This window comes from Pagrus major, chromosome 7 (genome assembly GCF_040436345.1).
Source record: "Pagrus major chromosome 7, Pma_NU_1.0".
NCBI lineage: Eukaryota > Metazoa > Chordata > Actinopteri > Spariformes > Sparidae > Pagrus > Pagrus major.
Genome location: NC_133221.1, coordinates 28,205,258 through 28,229,011, shown reverse-complemented (window position 1 = coordinate 28,229,011; position 23,754 = coordinate 28,205,258). Strand labels below are relative to the sequence as shown.

The 23,754-nt window shown below is 40.4% G+C and overlaps 1 protein-coding gene across 2 annotated transcripts in view; it reads left to right on the top strand.

The window, feature by feature from the left end:
• The first annotated feature begins 8,371 nt into the window (after window positions 1-8,371).
• LOC140999898 (copine-9-like) overlaps window positions 8,372-23,754 on the top strand; it is a 91,924-nt gene continuing 76,541 nt past the window's right edge. For both annotated transcript variants that reach the window (XM_073470464.1, XM_073470463.1), the window contains exons 1-2: window positions 8,372-8,451; window positions 10,712-10,752. In XM_073470464.1, coding sequence (XP_073326565.1) covers window positions 8,372-8,451; window positions 10,712-10,752 — 121 coding nt within the window. The remainder of the gene's footprint in view (window positions 8,452-10,711; window positions 10,753-23,754) is intronic.

The following is a 23,754-nucleotide window of genomic DNA, read 5'->3' as shown; positions in this document are numbered from 1 at the left end:
CAGCCTTTGAAAATGAAAGAAAGAAACTCACTTTGAGAAATACAGCTGTAAAGCATATTCTCCACTGATCATTATATAACAGTGTGGGTGTTTTGACTCCTGATTCTTGGTTCTAATTAAAAATCAGCCACATGTGGACAAAGCTGTGCGGCAATATCATCAAAATTCACATCACACCCTGACTCTCGACCCTGAAAACAATAAGTTCCTCTGTGAATGGACTGAGATGGATGTCTCACAGCTTCAATATTTCTTTCTTCCTCTGTTTCAGTTGGGTTTTTTTGAACTCAGATTGTTGTGAGCTGTTGTTCCAGTTGTCTCATCTGGTCCAGCTGATCACAGACTGCGTGTTGGCAGTGCTTGTGCTGAGGTCGGGGCCATTCGGACAGAAGCCTTGCGAATCAAATATGCTGTCACATCATCAAAGGCAGCTCAAACTGTGATTTGTGCTGGAAATTGGACATGGTAAGATTTTGCAAGGCTAGATCTACTCAGAAACACACAAAGAAACAAAAGGAGAGACCAGTTCATTCAGTTCTGAGAAAAAATATAAGAAGCAACCCATGGGGGTGTCTGCAAGTACACTGGATAAGCACTCTTCAGTGATATTTTACATCTACCTGCATCATCAGTATCTGCTTGTGTGTATTTGTGGCTAGATATTTGAACCATGTCGCGTCTCATTTAGCACACTCAGACAGGCTTATCATCTCCTAATCAGACAGAATTGTGACTGTGGCAGAAACGACACACGCGGCTGTTTGCTAATGTCCCATATTCATTTCTGTACAGCCCGCAACAAAGTACTGACATCAATTTGAAATTGAATGCTTATTTTAAAGAAATAATGTTGTTGTTGAACATACAGTACATCAAAATATAAAAAATAAATAGCATTAAGGTACAAAGGCAAAGATCTGTTAAGTCACAGTAAGTTCTTCTCTACTGCTCTGTTATGAGTCCATACAATAATTGTTGTGTGAATTACTGTTATTACTCTGACTAGGTTTTTATCGTTATCTCTCAATAAGAAGGTTTAGAGCACAGTGACCTCAGCAGATGTATTATGGAATGGGAAAGGAAGTAAGCAAAAGTAACTGAAGAAAGTGTAGGAATAAGGCAAATGTCTGTTTGTTTCTGTTTGCATTACTGGAGGTTTTCACTATTTGTCTGACACCTGCTTTGCTCTGCACTGAAATGGAAACTAAGCAGGATTTCTCCTCCTTTAATAATTAGCTGCCACTCCACACAAACACACAAACACACACACACAAACACACAAACTGTCCACTCCATCGTCCATTCGCTTTATTTATAGATCATCTGGAGATGGGGGAGTGGAAAATGGCTAAATAACTACACTTTCTCTTCTCTCCTCTCACTCTTTCCTTTTATTCCCCCCGTCTCACATTTTCTTCATCTGGCCGCCGTTTTCCATCCATCCTCCCCCCATTTCTGTCTCACTCCCCATTTCTCTCGCCGCTGTTTTCTTCAGCCCATGAAAAATTTCAATTTCTGCCTGATCAGCTGCAAAATTGAGTGGTTCTGCACACACACAGAGGGACACACACACACACAAACACAGACACGTAGATGGGAAAAACAACTGTATGTCATTATTGGTGTTTGAAAAGGCCACGGGAGAACTGATGCAGTCACACTCACTGTCTATTACCTCTGTATAGATCCATATATGAGTCTGGTTTTGTCACGCAAAGACTCAACCTGTATGTTGAGCAGAAGATCAAGCTGCCACAGTTTCATTTTTGTCTTACACCCTTTTTATTGGCCCCTTTTCATCACCTTTTAGTCTTATACTAAATGGTGACATTGCTCTTGCGTGTACCATTGTTCCTCTTGTTCTTACAACACATCCACACATTCCTCCTTCCTTTTGTCTGATTCTCAAAGACCTCTGCGGCTTTGTTTTCTAAAAATACCATCTTTTAAAGCGCAGCTATTTCTGTCGAAGTTTCAAAATGTAATGCGGGTGATGAGGTCACAGCGGGAGGCTTGAAAGCGTGTGTCATGAATGATGCTTTCAGGAGAGCTGATTAATGGAAAATTACAGAGTAGCCCTTCCAGATATAGATGCGCAGACATCTCATTAGAGGATGACAGCTTGTTTCTTCTGTTGGACTAATTGACCAGGGGTGTGCGAGCCCGACTGCTTGATTACCTGCTCCACTGAATATAAGCAGCATATGATGTAACCGTCCCTTTTTGCTATTATAAGGTGAGCAGTCATGGCATGATTGTTAGAAGTGTGGGTGGAGGGGGGGCATAAATTAGGGCGGGATGGTGCTTCCTGACCAGGGTGTCCTCAGGTGAAATATTCTCTGGTGTTTCTTTGTCTACATCGTGCAGTGAGTCAGATTGTTGTTCTCAGGTTAATCGTGTACTTCCCTCCAGAAACATGATGTCCTTATGGTTCATTGCCATGGCAACATTAAATTGCCAGGCAGCTAGGGGGTAAAAAAAAATAGTATGTACGCCCATTGATCCCCCACCTCCACATGCTCTTTATTTATTACATATGTCACTTCCAAGGTCCTGTTAAGTACAGTGCACGCAGCAGATTATAATGTATGTCCAGAGACCAACCAGGAAACCTAAAATAGAATAATACTGCCTGGCCTAGGTTTTCTGTGTCAGTATGTGATCGTTTCATTTAAGGTTAAAGGTTAAAAAAGTATTTGTAACAACACCAGAGTTTAAGTCCCTTCATGCTACATAAGAGCACAAAAAAAGAAAAGAAACTCTTTTATAGAGTATGTGGATGATTAATTAAAGAGTCTGGTGTTATGGCAGTGAATGCTTCTGTATCTTTTGCCAGTTGACAACAGGCTGAACAGACTGTGGCTGGGGTGGCTGTTGTCTTTCAATATCCTTTGAGCTCTGGGCAGACATCTCACTTTACCAATCGCACTGATGATCTGTAGATGGGTAGCAGAGACTCTCTGTCCTGGGCCGTGAGTGAAGCATGCCAGTTTGTGATGTCTCCAGTCAAGATACTTTCTATTGCTCCTCCGTAAAAGTTGCCAAGGATTTGGCTCCAGAATTTCTGAAGTAAGCTGGTGTCTTCAGCATACTAGTGTTCTCCTGATGTCTGGGAGTGCAGTCATGGGTGTACAGTGTGAACAGGAGGGGGCTGACCACACAGCCCTGGAGGGCTCTGATGTTGAGCACTACAGTAGAGGAGGTGTGACTGCCAATCTCTCTGGGGTCTGCTCGTAAGGAAGTCAAATTACAAGTTGCAGAGTGTGGCACTCAAGCCCAGAGTGAGAAGTTTTCTAATGGTCTTTATGGGTTAGATTGTGCTGAATGCTGAGCTGAAGTCAACAAAATGCACAATAGCTGTTAATCTGAAGGTGTGTGAGTGGAGGGCAGTGGATAAGCCATCCTCTGTGGATCTGTTGGTTCTGAAAGCATCCAGGTGAGGGTCCAGGCTGGTAGAGATGTTGGCTTTGATGTGCTGGAGAGCCAGTTTCTCAAAGCACTTCATCAGGATGGGGGTGAGGGCCACGGGACGGTAGTTGTTAAGACTGGACAATTCATTACATATTGTCAGACAAGAACGACATATTGGGGAATACGGGAAAATTGTGCTTGTGGCAAGTAGCCAATGGTTAGGGCCTTGTTCAGACCAAATCAGGTGCTGTAGCAATTAGCCATAGGGTTGGGTGAGACACTTCACAGCCTGTTTGTGCAACATAGTGTTGGGGAACTTTTAACCCCCTGAACTGTCATTAAGCAACAGAGAAGCTTCTGGCATGCTGATCCAACTCGTGATTGTTTGTCCACATTGACTGATTAAAAAAAACACAAGAGCAAATGAGTGAATAGAAGCATCTGATCTGATTGTCTGCATCAACAGATGAAAAAAAAACAGATTTACTTTCGATGAATAACCAGGGTGCCAGGCCTTAACCAAAGTGCCTTTGTTGCCTAAACATAAACACATATGGGAGTCAGGATGTAAACCCTGTTCTCTGTGTTAAGGCCCTGTGCTTTGTATGACCTGCGACTTTTGTGTGATACTAGATTGTAGCACCTCCTTCACTCAGAAGAAACAAACTGAAGAAACACTAACAAAAAAGTACATTAGTTATTTGTTTGGGTTTGCAGGATTATACAATAGATCATATATTGATGCTGGATTCCCAATTCCCAAACAAATTAGTAAGAAATCAAATTTCCAAAACAAATTGATTTGAAGTAAGCCTCCGGCCTAATGACAATGTTTAGCAGTATATATAACCTGACTAGACCGTGAAATAGATACTTTGGCAAGAAAACATGAAAAATCCAAACTGAAGGTGCACTCAGTAGCTTTCTCTGTACCTTTCAAATGCATTCAATGGGAATCACCACCAGACAGACTTTTACTGTTAGATTTTATCATGTCTTTTTTCCCCTTATCATTTATATATTTTTTAATCTCGGCTCGAATGTCCAAAAATAATATAAACCTTGGGATTTATTCTCCAAAGGTTGGTGGAGCAGTAAGAAGCAAGTTCCTCTGGCAGTCACAGGTGATAAAAGAAGGGAACCTCTAAATGTCAAGACATAAATGTGAATGATTTGGAGCAGACTGAACAGCTGCTTACAAGAAAATTCTTTTGAGGGCATTTTACATGGACATCCCTGTATTATTGATGTGGAATGTTTATTTTACCTTGTTGAGATTGATTTTTTTCATTTTCTAAAACGGGGTAATATTTATGGTTTAATTCAGTATTGGTGCTAAAACTTTCCCTAAAAAGTCACATAATGAGCAAAGAAACATGAAAAGGACCTTGTCTTCAATCTTACCTAAATCTCATAACAAACAAAGCCTTTTCTCTTCAGAGGGATCATTAAACCCACCAGCTTCTAAAACTCATTGTAGACTACCTGAACAGAATATTTTCATTTGCTGAGCTGAAGTGTAGAATCCTGACAGACTATATGTGAAAGTAACATTTTAGACATTTTAAAACAATTTATGTTTTTATTGCATGTGTGGATGTACATAGACACAATCTATAACAGACAATATAAGTAATAATAATACCTTTATTTAAGTACTGGCTTATAATCTATTCAATGCATCTATGGTAACATTTAATAAAGGTACCAGACATACAAGGTTGTGATGGTTTATTGATACATGACTCACAATGATTTAATACATAATTTAATATTACCAGATATATTATGAATCCTTGTTGCTCACCATCAACAAATGATGAGGTCACTGTGACTTATTCATTTGTTAACACATTAATCAGAATTCACAGCTACTTCATGCATTAATTGATATGCTATCAAATGGGCTGGATCCCAGTTGCATAGAAAAAGAGGCATGTTGGTCAGTATCTCTGAAAACAGACCAGGTATTCTCACAGAAGTGACTCAGTGATCTCCATGCCTTGTTTACGTGCTATAGGTGGGTGGTAAATTTCTTCATTTTATTATTATTTTAGTAAAGTTATCTCAAGTATGAGGTAGCAATTAGGTCATGATGAACACTCACTGGGTCTTCTATAGAGTCAGTTAATTTGGTGCTTCTGTTAAACTTAATCCTGTCTGTCCGTGTTCACCTGACACCTGCTACGTGTTGGAAGGAACATGTACAAGGAATGAAGAAAGAAAGAAAGAAAGAAAGAAAGAAAGAAAGAAAGAAAGAAAGAAAGAAAGAAAGAAAGAAAGACTTAGATCTGAAATGCTCTTTTTCTATGTAACTTGAATCCAGCTATCATGTGGCAAATGAGTGTATCAACAAACTCTAAATTAAAGGATAAGTTGAATGAAAATTCAGTCATCATCCACTCACTCTCAAACCAATGGCTACCAATCTTCACTGTAGTTGCTAAGCTAAAAGTCTTAGCAGGCACCCTGCTGAAGTGAGTGCATGAGCTGGACCACATGTCGAGGGTGTAAATAACATTTTTTTCCAATCAATTTGGGATCTCTGGGCTTCCGGAGACCTGGTTTACACCAGATGAGCTGTATGGAGTTTTTCTTTTTTTTTTTTTCTTTTTTTTTTTTAGGTTTTCAAAAAGTCCCCATCTACTTTAGTTGTTTAGGAGAATGATGCAATGTTTGGGCAATGTTTTGTGAGCTACCAAAACTTCACTTGACTTTCCATCAGCATGGAGGGTGTATACATAATGATTTTTGGATGAACCTTTCCTTAACATTAATGTGTTAACTAATGAAAACCTCACAGTGACTCGATCATTTAGTAATAGTGAGTAAATCTAGGATTCACACAGTATATCCTACATTAATTAATGTATTGAACCAGTGAATCTATGTATATATTTAGTGTTACTGCATCTGCCTACACATTTTCATTTCAGCAACTTTCAAAATAAAGTAAATTCACCTCAACAGTGACACAGACAAATAAATCAGCTTCTTGTCGCACAGCATCTGAAAAATTACTTGCAGTGCTGCTGAGCCTGTGTTATTTCATGTGTGTTTGTTTCTTTTTACGTTGCACATTATGCTGCGAAAGCACCTGTCCTTCAGAGTTAAAGCTGAACTTGAACTTGTACAGGTGCCACACTGCAGAAAATCCATCATTATGTTTTAACACAGGAGGAGACATTTCACCTCAGGAGACAGCAGAGACGGAAGGAGGAGAAAAACATCTCTGAGTATCCATGTTTTATTTATGTCTCTCATAGTGACATGTATTATTACTGTCGCCCAGGAGTCAGTACAGGTGAAGAAACCACATACACACACATCTTTAGGTCATATTTTATGCATTTATATTGATGTTTTTACTGGCAGTATATTTTGCCATAACCTTTATGTACTCAAATTATTCTCTGTATGTTAATTTTGTGCTCTCTCTACCTTTAATATTATTTATGAAGTGGCATTCAATAAGCCCACTGGGTTTTCTGCTTCTCCCTATATATATTATTTATTAGTTATTATTTGTTACCTTTGCAATTTTTATGTTTCATTGATGCAAAAAATAAAAACTAATTAAAAGTTTGCTAATTTTGTCAATTTAAAGCAGACCTATTATGCTTTTTTGTTTTCCTTTCCCTCAGTTTTTTATATAGGTTCTGGTGCATGTAAAAGATCTTGGAAGTTAAAAAGGTCAAAGTCCTCACCTTCAGAAGCTCCTCTCTCCCACAGAAAACACTGCTCCTGAAACGCCTCGTCAATAGTCCCACCTTTAATTTTGTGACTTTGTGACATCACACTACATCACATTTGCATAATTTATGCCTAGAAGCTAGTTTGGCGCATAAGAATGATTTAGCACAGCTGCTCTGTTGTTGTTAGAGATGCTGGGTCAGGTGTGTGTGAGCTGACCAATCAGAGCAGACTGGGTATTCGGGAGGGGGGACCTTAAAGACACAGGAGCTAAAACAGAGTGTTTCAGACAGAGGGGGAATACAGAGCTGCAGCACTGGACAGGATGAGAAAACTGATGTGTTTTAATGTTCCTTTAAATTGAGCAAAAATATAACTAAACTAATGAAGGTTTGCTAATTGATTCATTCAAGCCTAGAAAAATATTAGATGGTGACACTTATAATAACCATCATTAATAAATGGTTCATTCATAGTTAATTAAACTTAACAGTTATTTTACTGCTGACAAACAATAAAGTACATTACACACCATTTATTTAGAAATGGTAAAGGTTTATAAACATATAATGACATCTGAATAATGTTTAAAGATGAACTACACATCATTTATTAACTATTTACATGTACTATAAAGATCAGGTGCAAATTTCCAATACAAAAAAAAATGCTTAACAAAATGATTGATAAAACATTTCATTGTCTATTAACAGTGAAATTACTATTAAAATAAATTAAATTGAATTAACTTTACATTTACCATTTATTAATGATGGTTATTATAAAGTGTCACCCACTGTATTAGATGAATACCGGCGTTAATAGCCTTGGTAACAGGTGAATAAATGACACACACATACACACACACACACACACACACACACACACACTGGAAGAGTGAGGGAGGGGGAGGGAACACTACCGTGCTGTTGCCGGTGCCTCCGGTTGGCTGCGCTCTCCTCCTCCTCCTCGGCGCCGGACGGACACATGGAGCGCACCGTGAGCGCATGAAGGATGAATGAACTTTAAATCTGCCTCACAACTTTCACTCCCTCTCTCCCTCCCTCTGTTTCTCTTTCTCTCCTCTGTCAGTGCTTTTCCTGTCTCTCCCTCCTCCGCTGCTCTCTGCTCCAGAAGCGCAAAGAAAAAAAAACGCACAAGAAGAAAAAGAAGAAGAGGAAGACAATGGATTTACTGCGATCACGAGCCTGTTGTGAATGATCCGATCTAGTTTCTTGGCGGATGCTCGTTGGAATCGTGAGTCGAGATGATGGCATCAATAGGGGAATTCGACCCTCTCAACACCAGAGTCCCTGCAACTAAGATAGAAGTTACCGTGTCGTGCCGGTAAGGTCCAATAACTCTCATACAGATGCATATATGATGCAGTTTAAAGTCTGTGATGTCAGAATCTGTCTGATGTGAAATTCAAATTCACATGCAGCAGCATCAAAGTGACAGAAGTTAATTAGATTTCTTCTTCTGATCCATCACTGGTACCTTCTGCTGAGGGTTATTCCCCAGCGTGCCTCCACCTCTCCACCACCTCTAAGACCAAACCTGAATATTTCTGATATTTAAGATTTTTAAGTGTAAGGCATTTAAGTAAATCAGCGGGCAAAAATGATCTTCAAAGAAAGGTTATCTATCTATCTATCTATCTATCTATCTATCTATCTATCTATCTATCTATCTATCTATCTATCTATCTGTCTATCTATCTATCTATCTATGACCTTTAACTTTCTGATGCCCTTTATTGCTCTTATGTAAATCAGCAGCCTTCAGTGAAAAACCTTGATTTCCATAAATCCTGGCGATGATTACATTTCATATTCACAGACATGCATGGTTGATTGTTGATGGTGCAGCTGGATTGCTTTCTGTGACACTGTGAAGTATCAAGTTACAGTAGAATTCAGTCATAATCCTCAGGATCCATCTTTAACGTTGACTCTGTAACCCTGAAACAAAACGTCATTCACATGTACCTGACCTGTTTGCTGTCAGCCTGCCCTAACTGAATGCTCGGCTGCTCTGTAACCGACTGGCTGACTAACTGACGGAGCAGTGCAACTCAGTCAGGGTTTTGCCGACCATCAGCCTGCCTGCCTGCCTGCCTGCCTGCTTGCCTGCCTGCCTCTGCCTGGTGGTGTGCTGACTGTCTCTCCGATCCACTCCTGAATAATGAATGGCTGTTGCTCCCTCCTGAGATCAGCCAGACTTGAAGTGGCCAGACACCTGAGTTAGACAGCCCCAAACCTGGGGGGGGGGGGGGGGGTACTTGAGCGCAGATGGGGGAGATGGATGGGGAAGTTTTTTGTGTTTTCATTTCCCTCCATAGATTGAGGAAAAAGAAGCATTTCAAACATCAGAACACAACAAAAGAAGTCTGGCTTTTCTTGTGTTTACTGTATTCTCTGACATATTCTCAGATCTATTTATTTATTTTTTCTCCTATTTTTCTTCAAAGGACGGGAGGAGGGTTGGGAGAAACATTTCAGCATAATCTCTGAATAGATAAATAGAGTTATTTCTGATAAAAACAAAAAAGACGATTGTGAGCAGCACATTTTCTTCTGGGCTTGGTTTTGTACAAAACTTCAGTGTAAATTTAGGGTATTTTTCCATTCTTTTTACCTTAAATTATTGTGTTTTTAGGCCCATGGTTGCGTAATGACAATAACACAGCCAGCAGCTGGTCAGCTTGGCTTAAAGGAAAGGTTCACCCAAAAATGAAAATTCACTCATTATATACTCACCCCCATGCCGATGGAAATTCAGATGAAGTTTCGTAGTCCACAAAATATTTCTGGAGCTTCATAGGAAAACAGCAATGCAGCATTCTCCTAAACAACTGAAGTAGATAGGGACTTATTTTGAAATGTAAAGGGAAATCATAAAATGGCGTAATAAAACTCTGCAGAAGAGCTGAGGTACCGAATCAATTTGAAAAGATGCTATTTACACCCAAGGTCAAGCTTGTGCACTCTCTTCAGACGTGGTGCGTGTTAACACTTTTAGCTTAGCAGCTACAAAGGTTTTGTCATGTGAATAACGTCTTTTCAAATCAGCACAGGATCCGGCTTAATCCAAGTCTCAAACTCGGATTGGTCTCTGGAATCCTGAGATCCCAGATTGATTTGAAAATATGTTATTTACCCTTTTATGAATTACTGAAATCACTGTAGCTGCTAAGATCAAAGCATTAGCACACACCCCATCTGAAGTGGGTGCATGAGCTCGACTGCACGTTGAGGGCGTAAATAACGTCTTTCAAATCAATTTGGGATCTCTGGCTTCCAGAGACTTGGATTACACCAGACAAACCGTGGAGCCATTTTATGTTGGGTTTTTTTTTAAGCGTGTTTTTTTACATTTTAAAACAAGTCCCCATCTACTTCAGTTGTTTAGGAGAATGTTGATGACAGAATTGTGTCCAGAAAATGAATGGGATGACATTTTAACACAGATTAAATGTATAATAAATTTAAATCTTGATAAAATGGCCATCATTATAAACAATCTCATACATAAGGCTGTGCTACTGTAAAACAATTTGGACCCTTTGGATCCATTTTGACCTGCACTGTTGCTGTTTCCACAGGAGTCTACTGGATGTGGACACATTCTCCAAGTCAGATCCTGGTATGTATGAACTCTTTACTGCCTGAAATGCTGCTGATGGCAGAACACTGACTTCTTTTGTCGGCCATCGCTTTAGAGAATAAACTATTTTATTGCCAATTTAGATATTGAAGTCATTTAATATGAGTATGTCAAAAACTGGGAGATGCATTTGCTTTATTTATGCATGCTCTTTCTACACCAGTATTCTTCCTTACATAAAGAAAGGCAGTGAGACACAATGACTTTTACTTTCCCCAGGCTGTTGCACTGTTAAATAACCTAGAAGGTCAGAGCTGACAACTCTGCTGATAAAATACAAGAGTGAGGAGGGGCAGAAAAGTCAAGGTTGAACAAAGGTCAAGACTTGAGTTTGGCTGAGTGTCGGTGTGTTGTGCAGGGGAGAAATGACAGGGGTGAGGAATTAAGGGAATGTCAGAGCTGTAAGACAATGCGTGGGTTAAAAAGCCTGCCGCTGAGAGATTGTACAGTTGGATCCACAAAAACCTGTCGTCATTCACCCCTCGTGTACCAAAGTGTGGCTGCGCTTTGCTTGCTTTCTAGGGACAATATGTCGTTGATGCAGGACTGGAGCTGCTGATGCTAAGCAGGTGTCACGTGTCTGAGCCGTGCATCATCCTAACTGAGTTATACCAACCACATAATTCAATTTGCATTCTTCAACCTAAAACCCAGTAAACAAATCAAGACCAGAGTTATGTCTTCAGGGAAAGCCGCAACAAATATGCATTTGGAAACTTAAAGTATGACGTCAACATTGTCAATAATAAGGAATAATACCTCTGCCTGTGCGTCATCCACAGTCATGGGATGTACAAATAAAGGGGTATCAAATCAGTTATTGCCACTTGCCAGCTAAATCTGTATGTGATCAAATTACTTGTTTATTTTAAATAAAATAAATAACTCGTTTTTATCTGTTTTAATCATAACAAAATGTATTCTGCCATTTTTAGACGCAAATAAGGAGGCAGCAATATGTACCAAAGACAAACCAATTGTCTCATCTAAAAGAAGCTGCAGTGATGTGTGCAAAAAGCCAAATCAGAGACCAATTGCAGTGCAACATGGTGAACTGAATGTAACATGGATTTGCATGCATATATAAAATGGCACTTTAATCAACTGCTGATAACAGTCAGAAAGACAAAACAAGAAAAACATCATTTGTTTTTGTATAACAGAAACTTCATTTGATGCTGAGCTATTTTGTAAGACACTTAATGTGATGTTTCAATGACAGATCTTACAGGTATTTGCAAGGTGAGACTCTCTCAATCACCTTCTCACGTAAAGTAACAATCTGATATACATCTGTACTCTTCGACCTTGAAAATCATTTCAGTTTTGTCAGCATTTAGTCTCAGTTTACAAAGACTGAGAGCTTATAGGTGGATTAACATGAAAAGTTGTTTTTGTGCCTTCAACTGCATAAATCACAGAGTTAATGAGTTGGAAATGTTCACTACCTCAAGGATTCTTCCCAGTTTGCTCACAGTGCAGAATCAACATTTAGCTCCAAAGCCTAGATTTTAGATGATGTAAAGTACTACTATGGTTGGTGGTTCTTCACAGGGGCAGGTGGAGAAAGATTAAAGTCAAGACAGCTCATTTAACACATATCTAGAGTCAACACATCCTCATACCTACTGAACGACTGAATAGATTGATTGCAACTGACTCCCAAAATGAACCTGTTCCCAAAACAACAGGACAGTTGTAGCGTACCAGCAACAGATATACTGGACCTTTGTTGTACCATCCCAGTTTGGTAGGTTTAGGAAAACATCTTGGTTTGGGTTAAAATAACTACTCATGTAATTTCAGTTATGAACATAAATCAAAAGTTATTAGTATTAATTTAGCCCCACAGCAAGAAGGACCTGGGTTCGAGAACAGGCAGGGCCTTTCTGTGCGGAGTTTGCATGTTCTCCCCGTGTCTGCATGGGTTCTCGCCGGGTATTCCGGCTTCCTCCCACAATCCAAAGAAATGCAAATGTTAGGTTAATTGGTTACTCTAAATTGTTCGTAGGTGTGATTGTTAGCGTTAATGGTTGTTTGTCAGTTATATGTCAGTCCTGTGATGAACTGGCAACTTATCCAGGGTGTACCCCACCGTCGCCCAATGTCAGCAAGGATCCAGCTGATGAGGGCAGGGTGTATCTTGTATGTTCTGAGCAAACAGTGGGACTTTCATACATGTGTGCATTATTAATATATTATCCAGGATGAGGTGCTGTAATCTTAACCTGTGCAGCAGCCAAACAACAGGAATTTCTTCCAGTATCTTAGTGCTACTTTTATTTTTATGCTAACATTACTTGTGTGAGGGGAGGCTTCTGTGCTTTTAACCCATTCTGCTGGATGATGTTTGGTGACACTCACAGCTCATGGCTTACGCCCTACAGAGCTTTACTTTGTGTAAGTCTTGGTTAGCATCATCATCTCCACTAGCTGCCACTGGAATCCAATGTGTCACATTCGCATAAAGGCTAAGACCAAGACAGGAGTATAATAATAATACATTTTGACAGGATAAATGCAGCGTGAACGTAAATTCACCTCACAGCGCACTATTTTGTCTGGCTTTGCCTGGAATACTGAAAATCTATAATTTTTTCCCATCTTGATTCTGAGGCTCAGCTGCCAATCATCTCTTTGCAGGACGTAGCCTGGTTATCACCACCGATAACCCACAAGGAAAATGGAGAAGCTCTTACATTTTATTTCATTGTTGAAGCACAGAATCTTGCCCGGTGAAGAAAATAAGTGAATAAAACGAGGAGAGCTGACGAGGCAGTTAAAAGACATAAAGATAACAATAAATAAACAAGAAACGAGGTCGGCACAGGCTATGGAAGTGTACGATAGAAAGGGAAAGTGGGACAGAATATGTTAGTGCAGTGCTTCAGTCAACTGTAAAACACAAGAGATCAATTGATGCATTGTCTTAAGAATTTTGACAAGGACGAAACTACCTTCAGATCCAGATATGTTTGAATCCCTGATAAAATAATAATTTTAAGCTTTGCAGGTGTTTGGAAGTTGTATCTCTGATCACAATCATCAGAGCAAAAAGTGTGGCAGACAAGGAAACAGAAAAATGCCAAGACAGTGTTTTAGTTGGAAATGCTTTGACAACAAGACCGAGTGCGTTCATGCCTCCAAACAGACTACAAAAAGCCCAAGAACATTAGAGGGAGTGCGTCTTCTCTGCACCTGACAATCCAAACTTCTCTGTACAAGTTTTAGTTGTTTATCCCTTTTGTCCTCGTTACATTAAAACTTCTGAACATGCTGAGCAGCCTCTGAACAGAAATCTGCGTGGTAGCTTTATGAGCCCATAGGGTACAACTTTCTCAGACAAATGTGACCCCAAATCAGCCAGACAGTCGGTGTAAATGAGTTACACAAATCACAGCTGGAGAGCACAGCTGTCCGACACCTCACCCGGGCTGGTCTTGAGGCTCGAGTGATATTGTCCGTGACTGGCCACAGATGTGAGGGCATCCTGTGGAGTTACTGGGCTCCAACCAGTACAGACAGGGAGCAGGGAGAAGTGGTGCATGAGCCTTCAGTCTAGGAAACATAAACAGCTGGAATAAGCTCACAGCTGGAAGATCAGGACAGACACTAATACCAATTGCAGTGGCGGACTGGGTGTTTGAGGGGCAGGGGCAAAAAATAAAATAAAAAGGTCACCGGCTGTATGTGGTGGGGCACCAGTGTGTAGAAAGTAGTGATACATTCATGTGTACACCGTAGAGGGTTCTCTTGGGCACTTTACTGAGTTTTATCTACCATAGGGGCATCCAGGAGGGCACTTTTGCTGCATTTTTTGTTTCTTTATGTTGCTACTTTACGTTTGTTTTAGTTCAGTTTTCTATTTCTGTCTTGTCACAGTGCTGTACTTACAGTCTGCTTAGGTTTAGTTACAAAAACCACTTGGTTTTGGTTAGGAAAACATCATGGTTCTGCTTAAAATACCTGTTTTAGTCGCCTCAATCATGGATGGAGATGGTCTGACTTCCCATGAAAAATTGTCGGGTTTGGTCGCCACAGACAAATGTCCGGAAATGTCCAGAGGTCTCCTCAAAAAAACACCTGTTTTTGTCGCCACAAAAATGGCTAGTGATGGTACGCCTTCCCGAGTCGAACTGCGGTCGCCTGCTTGGTGGCCTTGTGGCTCGTAATAACTCCCCCCTTCCCCTTCACCTCCGATGTGAAAATCAGCAAATAAGCATATAATGTGAATGTGATATGCCAAGTTTAGTACAAATGTCAACCTTGGAAATAATTGTGGTTTGCAGAAACATTATATCTGGGCGGCTGGGCTGAAAAGTAAAGTGAACTTTGCACATAGGAGATGAGGGAGGATTCACTTGGAAACCTTAAGTTTCATTTTAATAACCATGCTAAGTAGTCTGTTGTTCCAGTGCATTCATATGCTCACTAATTAAGGCTTATTAATTCCAATATCATCACTATTAGTATTCCAGTGGTGGCTGAAACATCTTTATTTGTTGATCCCTGGATATAATTTAGGATCGTGTTCAGACAAACATTAGCGATGCTTGAAAAAATGCCCTCTCCTCTGTCTGTTATCAGTGAGAGCTGTGTGTTGGCCTGGCAGAGGTGCCAACACGGTGGATTAGAATAATAAGAAAAAAACACAGGGTCATCTTGATGAACCTGGCTCAACTTTTGCTGCAACACAACACAGTGTCATCTGGCATAGGCACAATTCCGTGGGTGCTTGGGTGCTTTGGCAGCCACATGTAAATGTGAGCACCTAATGGAGAGCCAATCTCCAAATTCTCTCTCTCTCTCTCACATATTCTGTTTTTTTGGGTTGTTTTTTTTTTGTATTATTTAGTATTTTTGTATTAATACGTTTCTGTCAGTAACATATATTTTACTTTAATTAAGAAAGGAAGTTTCTTCAATTCACGAGTTACAGTAGTAAGTTTTGTAAGCTAAATCTGTGTCCTCTAACTTTCTTGGGGTCCTTACAGTCCCCCTCCTACAGAGGTTTGATAGTATTACCAGTTTAAGTATTACCAACACTTAAACTTCAAACTATGACGCTCTACCTCCAGCATCAGCTTGGGAGAGTGAAGGGCAACAATAATGCAATGTCTGGTTTGACTTTCTAAATAAAGCTTACCGACAAAAATGTTGCATAGTCCTGTATGTGACCCATCAAACTAACCTGACCGCCGACTGGCTTGGACTTTTCTTTCTCTTTTTTTACGACTGCACCTGAGGGGTAACTACAGCTTCAAACTTAGAAACATAAGGCCACTGACCAGGCTGCTGTATTTGACGCTTTGGGAGTGAGAACAGGCTGGTATCATGCTGGCAAGTGTATCATAGGGCTGCATGTTAAGATATTATGAACAAGATATGATTCACAATTGGTAGGAATGATCATTTTTGCATCCCACTTTCCATCTTCCCTGAAAAAACTATTAATATGTTGTATGTTGAAATTCAGTTGAAAACATTCCAAAATGAACTAAAATTATCCACAGAATGTGAAGAAATAACAGTTTTGGCATTATGACGTCTATGTATCGTGCTGAAAATATATCTACTGAAATTAGCATGCTAACCAGCTAGCCCAGCAAGTCCAAAGCTCCCATGCTAGTGGTGTAAGCACCAACACTCCCCCACAGTTCAGACTGCTAACTGCACGGCTAACTGTGCTAACGGCAGCTACAGTTAGCAGCAATTAGAGGTTACTCTGATGATATGCTAGCCCTGTGTGGATTTGAGTATGGATTTGACAGGTGGCCAATACTCTGCCACAATATAGCACTTGATGGCCAAGTTCTATATCCACATCGCAGAAGCTGCAGTTTTTGTTATTATATCTTACTATCTGACTATAATATCCTGATTAATTAAGAAACTCTAGTGAACTGCTGCCATCTGACCTAATTTGTTCTAATAAGCGCACAATAACTTTCAAACAGAGGCCGTCATAGGGAGCTGAAATTAGTGACAGGTTTAACAATGTTCTGGAAATAGCAGTAACTGCACTTCTACAGGCCATTTATCACTAATGTCTTTATCTAAACTAACTCTCTGAGCACAGTGACAATCATAACAGAAACTCTGTGTCCATTACAAAACCACATTATGTAGAGTGCTGTTATTGTATCCCTGTTACACAGTGTTATCTGGACATGTATCTGACTACACCTGTCTACAGGTGTAGTCATAAGTTGGACCACAAACCGTTGAACCTTAAGTTAACTGAGTTTACGGTCACAGCTGCTCCCTGCTGTCTGTCCAGCCTTTACGACTGTCGAGTCTCAGCTGTTGGGGGTTTGGCAGCAAAGCTACATGGGAGCAAAATGCCATGGCAGTAATGTGACTGCAGTTTGTGACAGGAAGGAGGTAATTAACAGTGTGGGTGCCGTACAGGAGAGAGGAGATTGACCCTCTTAATCAGTCATTCCTTTTCCACTTCTCGTGTATGCCATTTAATCCAATTACGCATGTTCAATCAGAGCTACTTGTATGTCAGGAATCGCCGTAGTCTGCTGATGAGAATGGTAAATATTGTAACTGAACAGGACAGAGAGGAAAATACACGATGTACAGCCAGGTCAAAACAACACCAGAGAGCTGAAAGCAAGTTAAACTCTCTATTCTGGTGTTAATATCATTCAAAAACTGACAGGGAGCACTCAGCTGTATGTAAGAACCTCAAGTTAGAGAGGGGGAGTGACGTAAAGGTGTTTCAGTTTTTATTTGACAGATATTGAAGATTAAATGTAGCTTCAGGGAGATACCTGGCCAAAATAACAAACTAAGCAGCCCTGAGTAGAAATAAAATCATTAATGAAATAAAAAACTACCAAAAAATAAGTTACAAAATTAAGTCACAAAAAAAGTTACAATCCAAGACAACAGGTAAGACGCACAAAAAAAGTAAGTTAAGATAATAAGATTAACTGGTTGACTGAAATTTAAAAACACAATTACTGCTTTTCTGACATTAATCTGACACAAACATCTAAAAGAGTTACAGACAATAACTCATCCTCTTGGGTGTAAGTAGGCGGCAAACATAGCCATGAGGCCTGGAAGCTACTCAGCATTTTATAGCCGCAGACGGACTGATTGGCTACAGGTCCCCAGATTTAGCAGCCAATAGCACAGAGGAGGGGGGCGACCTAAAGCTGAGGCCCATGGAGACTTTCCCAGGAAGTGTGCGAGTGCTGAGCGCTCTCCAAACCCACAATTCATTCAATCCACAAGGGGCCTCAAGCGGACTCACTGCAGACTTCCAGAGAGTCCGCTAAAAGAAAGAACTCACTATGAATGTAAACAGTCACTTTATTTCATCGTTATTTGAATTACATAGGCCAAAATAATATTTAACCACATCATGATACAGAAATATATATCAAAATGCTTTTTATTTCTGTGGTCTTTAGGCTGATCAAACAGCAGGCTCTATAGTCTTGCAGTCTCACACCCTTGCAGGCTTGTTGTGATGACAGTGAACACAACACAGAAGATGAGGAAGATAAAGTTTTGTCCATAGGGTGAGACTTTTTGACAGTCGAACACAGGTGGGACCACTTCAAAAGAATGAAGAAATACGGAAAAACAGAGATATTAGCAGGGCATATGCAAGGCCTCAGACCAAGGCCCATTAAAGTGCATGAATTGATAAAAACAGCCAGTCTTCTCACTGATGGTCTTGTTTGCTTATGTAGGTCATATAGAGGCATCAGTATTAAATTGAGACTGTTTTATAGCCAATTGACAGTTCCTTGTATTCATATGTTTAATCCATCAAGCAAAGTCACTCACCAAATTTAGTGCAAATTTTAAACAAATTTCCAGAAAATTGGCAAAAGAAGATTTTAATTTATGCGTCTTTTGTGTTCTGTGAACTTTAGGAGTTAGTTTTATCAGGATTGACAGCTGTTGGCACAAACTCTCCAGTTGGCAATACAGTTGTTTTGTCAGCTTTAGTCTCCTCGGTGGGGCAGAAGCTTCAGTGGATGTTGAAGTCACATGCTTGATGTACATCATGACTTATTTGCTAGGTCTGTTTTTTCCACCTCAACCAATGCGTGAAAACTTTATATCAATGTTTTTACTTTTTAACATTTCTGGCATTCCCCCTCAGGTTTGTATTTATGTGCAAATAGAAAATGCATATACAAACCAGAGAATGGAAATTCACTTATTCTGATTCCTGCCTCTCAGATGTGTGGTTTTGCTGCTGTGAAAAGGCTGCTTCCCTCCCTTTTCACAACAGTTTTTCATGTGTTAGGTAATAAAATTCAGTCAACTGTTGCCATTAGGGTGATTTTTTCCTTCTGCCTGTGATGCAGGCAGTTCATCTGCTCAATTAGTGAAAGTGAAAACAGGTGTGCATCTTTACGTCCTCGTGGCAGTGAGTGGCTCAGCTTTGTCATGTTGTGTGAGGGGGTAATACTGCTCTGGACCAAAGTCCCTTACAAAGCATGACCATTTGCCTGTCTCTGTTCTTTTCTGGAGCTTTGGAGCCTGTGGATGGAGCCATGAAAAGGAGGTGCTGGTCACAGTCTGCTGGCTTGCCTGTGGAGCCTCCTACAGGGTAGTCTCGTATAGCCCGACCGCTATGTCAGCACTGGAGAAAGTTCTGGCTGCACCCACAATAATTTTGACAGAACACTTGTAAAAAACCAATCAAAATTGTCATTGGCAGGGCTTCTTCCTCCTCCGCAGTCACAGAAGAAATGTAACATTCCTTTTCTGCAGATGACCAGTGTGCTGACCGTGGTGCCTGTACGAGCAGTCGGGTTTGCCAGGGGCGGAATCGAGTACAGCATCCATTACACAGTATCACTACCAGGTGGCAGCACGCACACCACCCCTTTGCCCGTGGGTGTGCGAAGGCTTCTGAAATAGGGTATAAATCATTACACTGTGAAACTGGATGAATGTGTTCACAGACCAAAAGTACACTTAATTCCATGGACCACTGCATCGGTGTTGTTGTCTGTGTTAGGTTTCATTTCTGGCCTGGCAAACTAAAGCTCAGCAGTTCCTTCAAAAAGAATCTCAAGAAGGCTCCCTCAGTATATAACCAAAAGCAGAGAACCAGGAACATTTTTGTTTGTCTTATAAATTATTCTACTTTCTCTTGGCATGATTTGCAGTCCACACCAGAAGAAGTAACAGAGTTACTGGGCAAAACAAAGAGTAACACAGTGACACTTCAATAAGATATTTATCATTATGGATGGAAACCTGGCTCCAACTCTTCCCCTCACTTTTACAAGCACTCAAAATCAATACTCAGTCCCAGTTTTTCTGCATGCTGGTGAAGAGGCTCTCATTGGCCACCCGCCAGTCATAAGGGCCTAGTTTTCCTAGTTGTCCCTTGAGATATTGCTTAACTTTAGTTTTAATGCATAATAATAGCCATAATAACAAGTATAACACATTTCTACAATAGGGAATAAGGACAAGCAAACAATTTGTCAAAAGTACAAAGACAGTGCTCTAGTTGAATTAAAATACATTATGAGCCTTAACTTTGCTCTGAGAGACTCTGAGAACAAAGATTACCCATTAGATATACCCAATATGAATTAAATCTCATGTTTAACTACTACAGAGACATCATAGCAGGCAGCAAATTTCAAAAGGATTTGCCCTCGCTGTTCTCGGCGAGGTACCATGAGCATTGACCAAATTTTCAAGTAGCCTCTTTGTTAATCAATCAAACCATTTTTGATTTGAAGTTGAAGCAACTACACTCCCGCCTAAAAAGTCTCATAACTAAATTCAAGGACAATACAACAGTAGTATTTTGAAAATTAGGATGCAGTAGTGAGTGTTCAGCTCCGCCATTGTCTCTGGATAGTGCAGAATGCATTCTGGGATACTTGGCAGTCCCAAGTCGCTGCCTGATGGTCTTTTTGACTGTGTAGAACAAAATTAGCCCATTGAAAGATGTCCTCTTGGACTCTGGGAAATCTTTTTTCTGACATTAGTAATCAATTATTAAAGACAAACAGTTTCCTAGACAAACTGAGATTCCTCAATTATTGCAAAGTCTGACCTTTAACAGAAGAAAAATCTTAAAGGTCATGTGTGTATGATTTAGTGGCATCAGGCAGTGGGGTTGCAGATTCCAACCAACCATCTCACCCTCAACTATGGTGGCTTATAAAAATGCAAAAAGGGGACCTCTCTAGAACCAGTGATTGGTTTGTCTGGTCTGGGCTCCTGCACAAACAGGGACTGAGTTTTTCTGTGGACACTGACAATTATGTCTCCTTATCTGCCTGACTGACATATGACGTACCCCAAGGTTCTGTCCTTGGTCCTGTTCTATTCTCCCTGGAAATGCTGCCCATTCCTTATTTAGACGCCTAAAAGTTAGGCTATGATTCTGGAGAAAGATAGTTGTTGAGTCTCATTCCCAGGTCACCAAATGCTGACGCTTTGGGTTAGAGTCAGACTCAACAATCAGCTCTCTTTCTCTAGATTTGCCTGCCCCTTCACCTTCAACACAATCACTGTTATGCAGATGATACCCAGATATACTTTTCATTCAAATAGGGTGACTTCAGTAAACTCAGTAAACATTGCAAAACTGTCACCATCATGGATGTCAGATAACTTCCTCCAACTTAATCCTGACAACACAACAGTCCTCCTAATAGCCCTTGAGTGCATCTCCAGTAAAATAAGACAACATATTAGTCCCTTAGCAGTAAATGTTAAACAAGACACAAAAAAATTGAGTTATCCTTGATCAACAGAACATTTTTGAACGGCATGTAAAGGAAGTGGTCAAATCCTGTTTCTTCCAACAAAGAAACAGCCAATATCAAAGCTTTATGATCCTTTCAAGACCTGGAAAAAGTGATTAATGTTTGTCTTCTGCTGTCTTGATTATTGTAATTTACTGTTCAACACCCTGAGTCGCTCCCCTATGCCTTGGCCCCAGTTTGACCAAAATGTGCCAGGCTTCTAACAAATACAGGACGTAGGTCACACATTACATCAGTGTTGGCCAATCTACACTGATAATAGAGTGAAATATTGACCCTTCCTAAATTCCCCCCATTTTTGTCCTGTGGTCCAATAACAATTGAGCAAGCTTTGTACCACCATGTCCCTTGGCCAACTTTCCCACTTACTATTCAACTTCTATGTGCTAGGTTGGTCTGTATTCAAAAGGAAAACAACTAAACATGATGGTTAAAAGATGTTGCTGGGCGACACTCGACACCATGACTGTGTGGAAGACACTGTATTTATCCCGGTCCCCAAAACAAAGACACATTTTGTCCAATGTGAAGAGTGAATTAGGCTGTGCGACCTCACATTCATCTGAACATTAATACCATCACCCAAGACCCCTCATTTGTTCAAAAGTAACATTATGATGTACAATCACATTATATTGGTGCCAATATCTTGACGGACACACATTGTGTACAGTAACATCTTAGGTTAGCCAATGTTAGCAAAACGCTAGCTAACAGATAAAGGTCAGCACCATGTTCTGTATCATTAGTCAGGAATAACGTTAAATCCATAGCAAACTTTTTCCATCCCAAGAAGGGGTAAAGGGGACAGCTGGCCAGCTAACTTCTGGTTTAACGCCCGGCTAACTTGAATGGGGATAAAATAATTTAATCATGCAGCTCTTCTAGACATTCCAAATTTTTTGGGACCGTATGGCTCAAATTAAGATCATCATTTTTCATCCATTGTTTTACAGATGCTTCTTTCACAATGTTAGCTTATGGGGAAAAAGTATTTTTGGACCACAGCGCATCACAACAATGTAATTACACAGTTTGACCACTACGAAAACTGGTTTCAAAGCCTGGCGCTCTTCCTGGGGACTTGGGCTAGATAGGGCCGGCATCGCCATTGTCAAGCTTGTCCGACCTAGCAACAGTAACTAAGGAGGGGTGGGTCTTTGGATCGGTCAATGTTTTTAAAATCCTTTCAATCACGTATAAATCGCTACACGGGCTGGACCAACTTCGTATTTCTGAATTGCTCTATCCCCTGTCCACGATGGGACCACGAGGTCTAATGACGAAAGGCTTTTGCCGTCCCGAAATCTAAGCTGAGAACTAAAGGTGACCGAGCTTCTGCTCCTACCTTATGGAATGGCCTTCCTCTATCCTTAAACACAACTGTTCTTAGTTTCCATTGATTTTTCTCATTATTATTAATTAATTAAATTTCTGCACCTAAATCCTACAAACTGGACCTTTAACTCAAGGTCCAGTTGCTTGCTTTTTTGTGGAATGTTCAACCATATATCAGTCTATAACAGCAGGTCTGTACCCAAGCTTTGCAGCTCAGGGCCAAACTCAGACAGTGAAACTGAGCTCCCGAGATGTATACTTCAAGCAAAGCGAGAGTAAGACAAAAAAGTGTGTGGAAGCCTCCAAGGCTATGATGATGAGAGCGAATATTATCATGTGAGGGTTTCAGGGATCAAAGTTAGTGATCAATGACAGACCTCCAGTGCAGTACAGATACCACGAGAGATAACAACGCAGACTTGAAACATGGAAGCACATGATTGCACATTTGGGACACATACAGAAATAGAAAGAAAGAGCCAATTAGAGCCAGGCTTCTGCACTTTGAAGGTTCTTTAAACCAGATGAACTTTATGATACCCAGTGATCCAGTTAGTGATATCCACTCTGTTTTCTGTGCAGCACTGAATCCCTGTTTTGTTTCTCACACCTGAGGGAGTGGTCGATTGCTCCTCAAAAATGTGATGTGAAAAAATTTATAAAGGATTTTCTTCCTCACATGTTCCCCCTCTGGGGTTTTAGTCGTTAACCGCGCCAACCGTTTTAAGCCAAAAGTGTGTGTGCATCTGCTATTGCACGTGTTTGTGTGTTGCAGCTTTGTACAAGAATGTGCCAAGACACCAGAGCAATACTGTAAAGCACTTCTCCTTATCTAATTTATTGATGACTCAGGTTTTGTCCTTGG